The sequence below is a fragment of the Triticum urartu genome, unplaced genomic scaffold (genome assembly GCF_003073215.2).
Source record: "Triticum urartu cultivar G1812 unplaced genomic scaffold, Tu2.1 TuUngrouped_contig_4987, whole genome shotgun sequence".
NCBI classification, from domain to species: Eukaryota; Viridiplantae; Streptophyta; class Magnoliopsida; order Poales; family Poaceae; genus Triticum; species Triticum urartu.
In genome coordinates, this window is record NW_024115622.1 from 1 (window position 1) to 12,639 (window position 12,639).

Consider the following 12,639-nt stretch of genomic DNA (forward strand, 5'->3'; position numbering starts at 1 on the left):
CCCGGTGCCACGGCTCCCCAACCCCAGCCTCGTCCCCATGTTCGGCACCGTCGCCATCCTCACCTATGTCTCCGGCCGTCGAGCCCCCTCACCCAATGGTGACTCGTACCCGTGATGCTACTCGTCGTGAGAAGGAGTTTACCGATGGGATGGTGCGGTATAATCCCCTTTGTCGTGCCTTCTTTGCGACACCGGTGTCCCATCATGATGCCCTCCGTGAGCCGGCATGGCGTGATGCTATGGCTGCTGAGTTTGCCGCGCTTCGTCAAAATGGCACATGGGTCTTGGTTCCTCGACCCCCTGGCGTTAACATTGTTGGCAGTAAATGGGTGTTCAAGACGAAGCAACACGCTGATGGGTCTGTTGACAAGCACAAGGCTCGCCTCGTTGCTCGTGGTTTTACTCAACAGCAAGGTCTTGACTATGGTGATACTTTCAGTCCCGTGGTACAACCGACTACTATTCGTCTGGTTCTTTCGCTTGCTGTTTCACGAGGATTGAGTTTGAGGCAAGTTGATGTCAGCAATGCATTTCTTCATGGCTTTCTTTCCGAGACTGTTTATATGCAACAACCACCAAGTTTTGAAGATGCTCGGTTTCCTTCACATGTGTGCAAGTTGCAACGGGCTCTTTATGGTCTCAAACAGTCGCCACGTGCGTGGTATGCTCGCCTCAGTGCTCGACTTCTTCAGCTTGGTTTTGTTCCTTCCAAGGCGGACGCATCTCTATTCATCTTTGCTGCACATGGCGTCCAGATATACATGCTTGTGTACATTGATGATATTGTCATTGCTGGCTCCACTCCGGCTGCAGTTGATCGTCTGGTGAGATCCCTCTCCGACAGTTTTTCCATCAAGGATCTTGGTCCTCTCTAGTATTTCTTGGGGCTTGAAGTTTCCTACAATTCAGGGGGCATGACACTGACTCAAAGAAAGTTGCTGCACATGGCGTCCAGATATACATGCTTGTGTACATTGATGATATTGTCATTGCTGGCTCCACTCCGGCTGCAGTTGATCGTCTGGTGAGATCCCTCTCCGACAGTTTTTCCATCAAGGATCTTGGTCCTCTCTAGTATTTCTTGGGGCTTGAAGTTTCCTACAATTCAGGGGGCATGACACTGACTCAAAGAAAGTATGCACTTGAGCCGTGCCTTCTTTGCGACACCGGTGTCCCATCGTGATGCCCTCCGTGAGCCGGCATGGCGTGATGCTATGGCTGCTGAGTTTGCCGCGCTTCGTCAAAATAGCACATGGGTCTTTTCTTGGTTCCTCGACCCCCTGGCGTTAACATTGTTGGCAGTAAATGGGTGTTCAAGACGAAGCAACACGCTGATGGGTCTGTTGACAAGCACAAGGCTCGCCTCGTTGCTCGTGGTTTTACTCAACAGCAAGGTCTTGACTATGGTGATACTTTCAGTCCCGTGGTAAAACCGACTACTATTCGTCTGGTTCTTTCGCTTGCTGTTTCACGAGGATGGAGTTTGAGGCAAGTTGATGTCAGCAATGCATTTCTTCATGGCTTTCTTTCCGAGACTGTTTATATGCAACAACCACCAGGTTTTGAAGATGCTCGGTTTCCTTCACATGTGTGCAAGTTGCAACGGGCTCTTTATGGTCTCAAACAGTCGCCACGTGCGTGGTATGCTCGCCTCAGTGCTCGACTTCTTCAGCTTGGTTTTGTTCCTTCCAAGGCGGACGCATCTCTATTCATCTTTGCTGCACATGGCGTCCAGATATACATGCTTGTGTACGTTGATGATATTGTCATTGCTGGCTCCACTCCGGCTGTAGTTGATCGTCTGGTGAGATCCCTCTCCGACAGTTTTCCCATCAAGGATCTTGGTCCTCTCCAGTATTTCTTGGGGCTTGAAGTTTCCTACAATTCAGGGGGCATGACACTGACTCAAAGAAAGTATGCACTTGATCTCCTTCATCGTGTGAGTATGGAGAATTGTAGGCCTACCTCTACACCATTATCTGCCACTGAGCATCTGGCTCGTGAGGTTGGCACTCCTTTGGGTGTTGAGGATGCCACTCGATATCGCAGCATTGTTGGAGGACTGCAGTATTTAACGCTCACTCGTCCTGACCTGTCCTTTGCAGTCAACAAGGTTTGCCAGTATTTATCTCAGCCGACTAATGAGCATTGGGAAGCTGTCAAGTGTATCTTGCGTTATGTCAAAGGGACTTTGAGTACGGGATTGAGGATTCGTAAATCTCCTTCCACTGGTGTCAGTATTTTCACGGATGTTGATTGGGCTGGATGCATTGATGACCGCCGTTCCACTAGTGGCTTTGCTGTATTCGTGGGATCGAATCTTGTTTCATGGAGTTCCAAGAAACAGCCAGCTGTCTCTAGATCGAGTACGGAGGCAGAGTATAAAGCTTTAGCTAATGGAGCAGCTGAAGCAATCTGGGTGGAGATCTTACTCAAGGAGCTTGGGGTCTTCAAGCAGCGTACCGCCATTCTATGGTGTGATAATCTTGGGGCTACATACCTGACGGCAAATCCAGTCTTTCACGCAAGAACCAAGCACATAGAGATAGATTTTCATTTTGTGCGTGAGCGCGTTGCTTCTGGTGTTTTAGATGTCAGGTTTATCTCGACTAATGACCAACTGGCTGATGTATTTACTAAACCGGCCACACGACAGATGTTAGAACGTTTCCGGTCCAATCTGAACCTTGTATGTAGTAGTGGTTCAGATTGAGGGGGTGTGTTGGAAACGGTATTGTACCTGTCATATTGTAACATAACTCTGTATTGTTGGTCTTATATATATACGAGATATGCAGAGGCTAGACCTCACGCAACCCTAAACCCAAACTCAGGCGTGCAAGGGGGAGCTGGCGGCGTGTGCCGACGCCCGGGTGGCCGGTATGCGGTATTGTGACGGTGTCACGGAGAGGAACGCCCGTAGTCAAGCCTCAGGGATGTAGCTATGTCGGTGAACCTCGTTAACAAATCTCGATGTTGTGCTCGTGTGATTGCTTAGTCCTCGGATGATCAACGATATGCTTCGGATTTATTCTAACAATTACCACCAGCACTCATTCATTGCCTACGTCACCCGGCTCCTCACTCGCCGCCCTGCCTGCCAAATTGAATAAAAGTTGTACGGTGCACTTCCACGTAGGTGAGATCTATCGGGATACACGCAGGAATGGCTCTGGCTATGGCCCACCCGGCAAATAATCGTGGCGGGAGCGCTCGTATTTATTACGATCGAAAGCAACAGTGCGACCCGATCGAGTGCCGACGCACTGGCCGGCCCCGTCGTCCCGTCTCGAGGGGCCAAAGATTTCGTGCGCCCGTTCGTTGAGCCCGGCGGCAGCGGCAGCGGCGTGGCCCGCATTATTATTCTCCGAAAGGAAGGCAATGTACTGTCCGCGTCACTGTTAAGTGAAACGAGTTTGTCACGTACGACTCGCATGGTTTACCAACTAACCTTGGCGTCCGGCGGATCGGTGCTCAATGCGTGCACCGCTGCGGTCGCCCGTGGCGCCACGGTATGGTTTGGCTAGACTACCGCCAACCGTGCGCTCATAGTTAAGCTTTTAATTAGGATATAGATAGATTGCTCCTATCGGTATTAGTTATTTCATTACTAGTTTAAAAGTCTTAATGTATCAGAAAGACGGCTTATGAAAAAAAGCTGAAGAGAAGACAGCTTATTTTTTAAGCTGCGAGAAGAACTGGCCCTGAGCTCGATGGGCCGGCCGGGTGATGCAGCCGCAGGCGACTGAAGCGAGCCGGCGGGGCGGCTCTTCCGTGGTAAAACCAGTGGACAAGGGCTTTGAAAACCGCGGGGGGAGTACGGTGGGCCGTCCGGAGCAGGAACGGGGGGTCTGTCTACTCTGAATCTAAAGTTGCCCATTGGTCAGCATCCAGTGGCCTCGAGGAGCTTAAGCACTGTTGGGAATCTGCAGCGACACAGATGAGGCAGTGTTATGCTTTCAAAGTGCATAGTCATGACCAGCTACACCACACGACAGAACCGAGTCCCGTGAGATGATGTAGCAGAGCATATCAAGCCTTCAATCCTTGCAATCAATGCGACATAACTTACCAGTGTACCCGTATGACAAATGAGAGACAGGGAGAAAGGTTGATGCCCCTGCCATCTTTACCAACCTGTCTCCACACTATGGATGTACCAACATCGATGCCCTCTCCTCTTGCACACAACCAGAGTGTTTTCTTGCAGAAAAAAGAAAAAGGAAAACGGAGCATGCATGTTAAGAAAGTAAAAACCAGAATTATAGTCATGCAACATGCCCATCTAAGCCTGCTACAGCAAACCTGGATCCTTGTCAATTCTTGGTACTCCCTCTGTAAAGAAATATAAGAGCGTTTATATCTAAACGCTCTTATATTTCTTTACAGAGGAAGTACTAAGAAACAGCATTTCACCGCAGATATCTATCACTATCAGCAAAGAGCCCACTAGGATAATAAATGTACAAAGTACAAGCTGAAACGAACGGCCAAAAGCTACATACTCAACATCACCTACAACAAAAGGAACTACAATCCATCCATATATGTCAATACAACCTATGGTATGTTTTCGGAGTCACAAACTCCTCATCCTTGGATATGTCAAGCAAAATAACACATTGTATATGCAAGCTAAGACTAGCAGCTATTTCAACAAGAAAATTCCACACTTTACAAAGGAGCGGGAAGCCACACTTGCATAGCATAAGCCACAGGCATTGTGCCGGCAGCCTAACGTATGCTATGGGTCCGCCTTGCAGAAATTTAAGCTACAATTTCCAACTGAAGGATCATGCCACCAAGAACCCCAAACATGGGGCGTTCAGTCACTTGTCCTAGATGACCCACGACAGCTGCCACCGCTGCATCATATATAAATCGGCTTCACATCATTAGCCCCAAAGCTTAATGCACAGGAAGGGCACCTTCGCTGGCGGTTTCTGAGCAACTTCTGTATACAGTCGTTGCAGAAAAGATGGTAGCACTTGGTAATCACGACCTAAACGACATGGGAGAACAAGTTCAGATTCGATATGGTGACCAAGGTTGTAGGAAATGAAGGCAACGGTATTCACCTCTTTCTGTCGGTCGCGACAGACACCACATTTCAATATTCCCCTGTACTCATTCACCTCCTGATGAACCTTTTCCAACACCGACGATCCCTCTGTCTTTGCTCTAAGAGAACTAGCTTTCCTTGATAACGATTCCAAATCATCCTCAGTTCTCCTCTTACTAAACCTGGAAAAACATCATTACACTTGTGACGTCAAGAAACCTGAAGATCACATGGAGTGTGGAAAAATAAATCTCTGCAAACAATTACCTATCCTTCTCTAGTTCTACAAGAAGCCCAGCAACTCCTAGTCGACTCCTCCCAACATTGGATTGTACTTGATCCATGGACTGTCTCAATTGTTGAGCCTCTCCCAATACATCCGCCAGCTTTCTTTGAGCATTGCCTGAAGAAACAGAATGTCGCCGTCCATCCTCCGAAAGTCTCGCTGTCTGCTCTGACCAAACTTTTAACTGCAAATGGGCAAGGAAAAACATGTGTGTCAAGCACTCGCTAAAACAGAATGTTCTCCCTACATTTATGCGTTTAAATTTACCTTGTCGTCTAACTGGGCGATTTTATCTTTGTACAGATCCATCAAACCCTTTGCCTGCCGTAAATTCCTGTTCAGATTGCATAACTCTAAATGCAAAGTATCCTGTGCCTGTTTCACCTTAACGCCTTCCATAAAGATCTGCAGTAACATGTAGAGGCTTCAATAGTCGCTGTTTAAAAAGATTCTTATAATTTCATCCCCAACGAATAAAGACAAACATGACTCTTGAATGACCATGGTTGATTTTTCTTGTGCAGTTATGCTAATCTGATTAATCAACCAAATATGCACACAAATTACTAATTTGAGGTTTTCTACACAACTTCAGTATGTAGCATCGTAGATTAGGAAATAGCAAAATGCATTGTAGTTGCGGCCTTTATCTCATTCAACCACCACAACTCGCCTTTTACTTCTCCAGCCACCTAGATTTATCTCAGTCTAGCCAAAACCCACTTCCACAGTTTGGTTCCATTTTTCCGTGAGGTGTCCCTGAGACACTAAAGTGGCCTAGAATCGTCTAGGTGCCACCGAATTGGCTCAAAGAATAATTCAATATACTAGTAAGTTTTTTGCATCTCCTCTTTTCTCCCATCTTCTTCCTCTATCCCCTTCTCTTTCTTGTCTGCCTTCCCCCCAACACACACACGTTCAGATCTGGAGAAAACGGAGCCAAGTAGTATGGCAATGCTCTGGATGCCGTCCTAGCACATCTTCTCCCTCACAGCTGCTGCAGATTGAAACGAGTCCAGCGGTTTGTTGTCTTCCTAACATTTGTCCCATGACCTCCCCTCCTCGATGTGAGGTCAAAGGTCTCCTTTTTTTGCCCTAAAAATGTGAATTGAGGGTGTAAATCCATGTTGTGGCTTCCACTTTATGTGCATGGCACTCGCACATGCATGTGGCACCAGCTTTGGGGCACTCACTAGAGGACCAAGGCATAATGAGGATGACATCCAAATGCACTTTGAGGATACCAATCTGGTCACCTTGGGCGTGCATGGAATCGAAAACTGCTGCATTGCGCAACACAAGTGCTTGCCTCATCTTAGGAACAGAAGCAAAGCACTCCCAGTCAGTTTCCTCCATGCACGGTAGTGCTGTCTTGGATGCCTCGTCCATGCCTTCCTTGTAGCAGCAGGTGACAAAATCATCTTATTCCCCACCAGCAAACAAGAAGCACCATCTCTTTGACACTGTGGACATCTCGTTGGATTCACAGGTGGTGCTCGGCTCAGTGCAATGGCCATGTCCCGAATTACTTGTCTTAGATTTGTCTAGATATGGATGTATCTAGACATGTTTAGTGTTAGATACATCCGTATCTAGACAAATCTAAGACAATAATTTGGGACGGAGGTAATATCTACTAACAGATACTTGTTTTTTAGGCATACAAAAGTAAATCCATATTCCTAATAAATACCATATTAACTACTCCCTCCGTCCCAAAATAAATGACTCAACTTTGTACTAGCTTTAGTACAAAGTTAGTACAAAGTCGAGTCACTTATTTTGGGACGGAGGGAGTACCACACTAAACCATTTTTTACCCAAAAAAAAAAAAGATTTACCGGATGCACACCCTAAGCTGGAATGAAGATGAAAAGCAAGATTATCAGTGAACCGTGCCTGGCTCAGTGGCCTGCTGTTTGACAGCAACCAAATTAACTTGCAAAAACTCATTTTTATCCCACAGTAGTGGAGCACAATGTGGCCATGTGGGTCATAACAAAGCTCAATCGAGCATGGTGGCAGAGCAAATGGCACTGCGTACCAAACACAACATGATGCCGATCAGGGCGAAGGGCATAAGCCCAACGAGAATGGCTCCATGTGCCCAGATAGTATGAATTCTTTTTCCTATGGCAAAGAATGAAAATTCAGCTTGTAAAGGGTAGCATGTGCTCATGAATCAAGCCTATGTTGATAGTGGCACAAGGGAACTTGAAGCTGATATTTGGTTATGTGTCCTGAAAGACTGCAATGTAACGAAATATGCGATCGTATAAGCATGGGCTAGCAGTCTGCTAATTTGTGTTGCAAATCACCTGGCACGTAGAGCAGAAGTTGTTTGTGTTGGTGTTTCTACGTTGAACTCCTGTAAATGTCTACTGTCTTTGGTTTCAACAAATTAAGTGGGAGATTAATTCTCCATGCTGAAAACAGAAATCTGATGACGTCTCATACTAATGTCTTTGGTTTCAACTTTCAACAAATAAACAGTCCTCCATGCTCAAAATAAAAATATGATGCTCAAGCTCACTTATTTGTTAATAGGCTACCAGGAGATTATAATGATCTGGACGGTCTCATGGCGTAACTACCGTTACTAACATGAAAACCTGGATAAAATCATGGTGGTAACCTAAACCTTCTAGTTGCACATTTAAATTATTATTGGCATGTCCGCAGGTTATGGGAACTGAAGTCAAACAAGCTTTAAGTGAAATCAGAGTTATTGTGAACAGAAGTGGGTGATTTTAAGGTTACACTAATGTTGAAAACAAGGATACATCAGCACAAACAAAGAATAGCAAATGAGTCCATAGAATTACCTTTGTATTGTGGTCATCTCTCTCGATAATTTGCTGTAGCAATTGTTGATTTTGTGTTTGTATATCTTCATATGCTTGCCCAATACTCTGAAATGTCAAAAATAAGTATTTGTAGAATACTGATAATCTGTATTTTACAGAGATGTAGAGATGAAACAGACCTCAATCTCTGACAGGTACGCTTCACCTTCTTCATGCTTTGATTTCAATAATTCAGATAAACTACCAATATCTCTGTAATGCACAGAAAAGTTCACGAGTTAGCACCACTTTGACCAGTAAAAATAGATAATGTTTCCAGCTTCTGCCTACTTCAACACATGTGATGGCTTACCTTCTGGCACTCTCCATCTTCCCCCTTAATTCAGCAATCTGAGCTTCACCACTTGCTAGTCTCTGCTGAGACGTTGCTTCAGCTTCGATGGCTGCCTTAACACGCTGTTCTAGCCTACTATCATCAAGAGAAGATTTGAGGCTATGGGCACGAGCCCATTCACAGTATTCTCTATCTTTCGACTCCAGCACATCTCTGTCACAAAACAATAAGGTATGGACATCAGAATGGTAAAGTTTGTTATAGTAGAACTTATGAATTTGGTAGTAAACAATGTTTAAAAGCTCAACAGATTATTTCGGATGATCTGATCAATGGGCAATAGGAGAACAAGCAGAGTGGAACACAATAAATTGTAGAGGTAGTTTCATGAAAGGTTTCTGCTGTAATAAAACTACCTTGAATCAGTAGATTCGCGCTTATACATTTCCACAAAGAGCTTTAACTCGCAATTCGTTTGCCTTAGTTCACGAACCTACAAATCATGTGAATCCAGTGGCTTAAGAATTCATAAAAACAATATGAATGGAAATCAAAGAATCTAGCTAAAACAAGCCATTTCCTGATGCCTGCTAAGACAATGCAGCTAGTTAAATCAGCAATTTTTTAATTGAGTACCCTGGACCGTAGATCCCTTGCTTCAGGTCCAGCACGAGTGGATTTACATAATGATTCGTTGATGGCATGCTCCTGTAAAGCACAAAACGAATAGCTTAAACGTAATTGAAATAGTCACAAAACACTCATTAACTTCTTCAACAAGCTCATATCAAGAAATTTACATTTCTAGCCAGAATATCAGAAATGGAGCGAACTTCAGCTCGTAAAGAATGCAATTCTGAAGCATCATCCTTGTACTTAGATAGTTCAGTTTGCATAGCGCCCATTTCTTCTGGCAGTGATGACACCAGCGCTTTAAATTCTGATATGGTTTGGTTCCGACCTGAAAATAGTAAGTTTTTACTTATTTAGATTCCAATATGGCCAGAAGAGAATAACTCAACACTATTAGCAAAGTCAAACAAGAATCATCATACCAGGTTCTCTCGAAGATTCTTCAAGTTTCAGTGCAAGCATATTCTTTTCATCAACTACTTTCCGTAGATTCTGATCTAAAACTGCAAGGGTTGACTCACAATTGAGAGATACCCTATGAGGAATTCCAGACAGATCAACTTTTACATTAATTTCCCTTTCTTGCCATATCAATTTATCCTTATTAACCTGAAAAGGCAAGTAGAAGCCGAGTCAAACATAAAATAAATAGCTGAGGCTCTTTGATACATGAAAAGTAAATTATACGAGCAGTAACCACCTGTAATTTCTCTAATAGTGTCCGGCAGTGGTCCAACTCTGCTTGTGACTTCTGGAGTTGATCCTTCAGAACTTGGAAAGCTTTTGAAGAAGAAATGCTCTTCAAATCCGTCAAAATGTTCTGTCCATAAATTGCAAATGTAAGATATGCAAGAATATTTTATTGAACACATCTTCCTTTACTCTAAGATTGACTCCAAGGTGGAATCTCAAATAAGCCATGTCAACATCGAAATTGTAGCCAAAATGCTAACCTCAGATTCTTAAACAATTAAAAGGTGCTTTGATCAGACATCTTTTAGTTGAGAGGATGGAATTTCAAAACCATACATGTTATGCAAAAAAAACATCTATTTTTGAACGGCACATCTGTATGTCACCCTCTGGAGACTAGAAATAATCTAGGATTACTTTCGCTAATGTTGGTACTTGATAGGAAAGCAAACATCATCCAAAAAAGCTGCAGCGAAGCACGGGTGGAAAATACTATTATGAATCAACTCTGGAAAGACACTCAAAAAATGTAGAACAGCATTACTTCACTTGTATGGCACCTAAACAATCAGTGTGCAAACCTGAAAAGTAGCCAACTTGTTCAAAATTTCAATTCTCTCTTCATGAAGTCTCCTTATTTCCGCCAGGCGTTGTGAAATCAGACCCTGATCCAAACAATAGAGCAAGCAACAACTTTAGGGTAAGAGCAAACATAGGCAACACTGGAAGTTTAAAACAAGTATTTAATATTTTACCGTAAACTCCTTGTGAGAAGCCCCTAGATCCTGCAATTCCTTTTGTTTGTCTCTGACATTATCCTGAGGGAAGCTTTTATTTCCTAAAGTTGGAAATAAGATTGGAGTTCCATGTGTCGTGTCTCCCTGTGCTTTGAGAACTGCCAATTTGTGGTTGCTTTCTTCCAACTCAGCAGCAGCACTTGCCAACTCCACTTGAAAAGTTAACAAACATCTCAGTAAAGTTAACATGGTGATCCTTAATATTAGTTGCACACAGCATCATAGGCACATATATACTGTGCAAACATTGCCTAAATAGTTAAATCTCGTCTAATCAGTGGAAGGGACATTGTGTGGCTAGGTGATCCAGTAATCCACAAAAACAAGGATCACCGATATATTATTGTGCGTACTCCCTCTGGTTGGGTTTATAAGTCAGACATGGGTTTTTAGGTGTTCGATTTGACTAATAAAACATGTCTAATATGCCACAAAAATTATAAGTAAGAAACTTCATCTAACGACGAATCTAAATCGATATTTTATATAATACACATTTTGCTAGTTAAACTGAAGACCTAAAAACCCATGCCCGACTTATAAACCCAACCGGAGGGAGTAAGTACAGACAGGTTAGTGGAGGAGAAGAAACATTCCTACCTAGCCAGCATATCTCATCCTGGCCGAGTACAACATGCAGTGTTGTGAGGGAACCCCCGGCTTTGCCTCTCACACATATCCAGATCTGTTTTCCAGTTGCCTTTCTTGTCCCAATCCAGCACTGGCCTCTCTCCATTCCTCCTGATCTCTCTCCAACTCTCTTCAGTCTATTATCTATCCTCATCCTCTATCAACCTCGCTATTGTCAATGTCTGACCAGAGGTAGGAAGCAGTAGCAACTACGTGAGGCAAGAGCAGCAGATGGGCGAAGAAGGTTATGGTGGTTGCAACACACAGAGGGAAGGCAGTGGGAATGGATTTTGGGAGAGTAGACGGCTAGGCAATGGTAGATTTGGGGGAAAGGGTGATGTGGTGACATATCCAATGTGATTTAAGTGTCATGTGCATCCATGTATGTAAAGCATCTCATGTTTAAGCAAGAAGATACCCTCAACTACAAGGCGTGTGTCATGCATATCAGAAGGGTATATTGGCAGGTATCGAAGGTGTCAAAATAATATAGATATAGTAAGACACTAACAAACTGTCGTATGTATCCACGTATGTAAATCATCTCGTGTTTAAGCAAGATACCTTTAAGGCGTTTCTGTTCAGCTTTGCTTCGAGCATTTAAATATCTCTCTTCATGGTGCTTCTCTGTCAGCTGTCTGTGCTTCAAGTGGAGATCACCAAGTGCTCGTACAGCATCATTAAGCTCTAGTGATATCTCACTAGCAGTACTTTGCAGTTCCTTAATGCGCTCTGCAGTGAAGCAAAACAAGGAAATGTTACCAAAGGGGTAAGAAATTTGGCAGTCCTTCAGCTGTAATTAATAATAAATTATTACCAAGGAAATGTGAAGAACAAACCATCTTCGGGTAATGCAGTAAAGTGATCTAACGGTAACTTCTCGTTTGCATGCCATGAATCATTTGATGAGAACAAGATATTCTGCAGCACATCAGTAGTTGACGAGTGTACGTGGTTTTCCAAATGGCAACCAGAACTTTCTGTGGCACCTGTCTCAACGAGCCTGCTAAGGAAGTCCTTGTCTTTCCGGATGCATGCACCATCTGAATAGAAAGTTAGAAACTAAATCTGTAATTTTTGGGACATCCAAGTTTAGAATATTCCACAACAATCGACATAAATCAAATACGATGAAATGCTTCCATTACAAATTCCCCTCCCAAGAAAAACTTGCAAATCCTAAGAAGGAAGGGTTAGATGCATGTACTGCTTCCATTACAAATTTTTATGCATGAGGAAACAAATTATTATTAGCCGACAATCAAATTAATTCAGGCAAGAACAAAGACATACCCGTAGACTCGTTGCTAGGAACTGCACTGCAGGAAGAATTTTGGGATCCACTTTTGCAAACAGAGATAGCCTTCAAATCTCTCACAAGCTGTTCAAGTATAACA

At 43.7% G+C, this 12,639-nt stretch overlaps 1 protein-coding gene across 1 annotated transcript; it reads right to left on the bottom strand.

The window, feature by feature from the left end:
* Positions 1–4,478: 4,478 nt before the first annotated feature.
* Positions 4,479–12,285, bottom strand: LOC125528607 (E3 ubiquitin-protein ligase BRE1-like 1). Its single transcript, XM_048693055.1, has 16 exons — positions 12,060–12,285; positions 11,807–11,974; positions 10,571–10,764; positions 10,397–10,480; positions 9,823–9,942; positions 9,545–9,731; positions 9,290–9,450; positions 9,126–9,197; positions 8,906–8,982; positions 8,508–8,702; positions 8,335–8,407; positions 8,174–8,260; positions 5,616–5,753; positions 5,330–5,532; positions 5,079–5,244; positions 4,479–5,002 (listed from the first exon to the last, which is right to left on the bottom strand). Exons 1-16 carry the CDS (start codon positions 12,082–12,084, stop codon positions 4,871–4,873), a joined length of 2,082 nt encoding a protein of 693 aa, XP_048549012.1. The 5' UTR covers positions 12,085–12,285; the 3' UTR covers positions 4,479–4,870.
* Between the last annotated feature and the right edge of the window lie 354 nt (positions 12,286–12,639).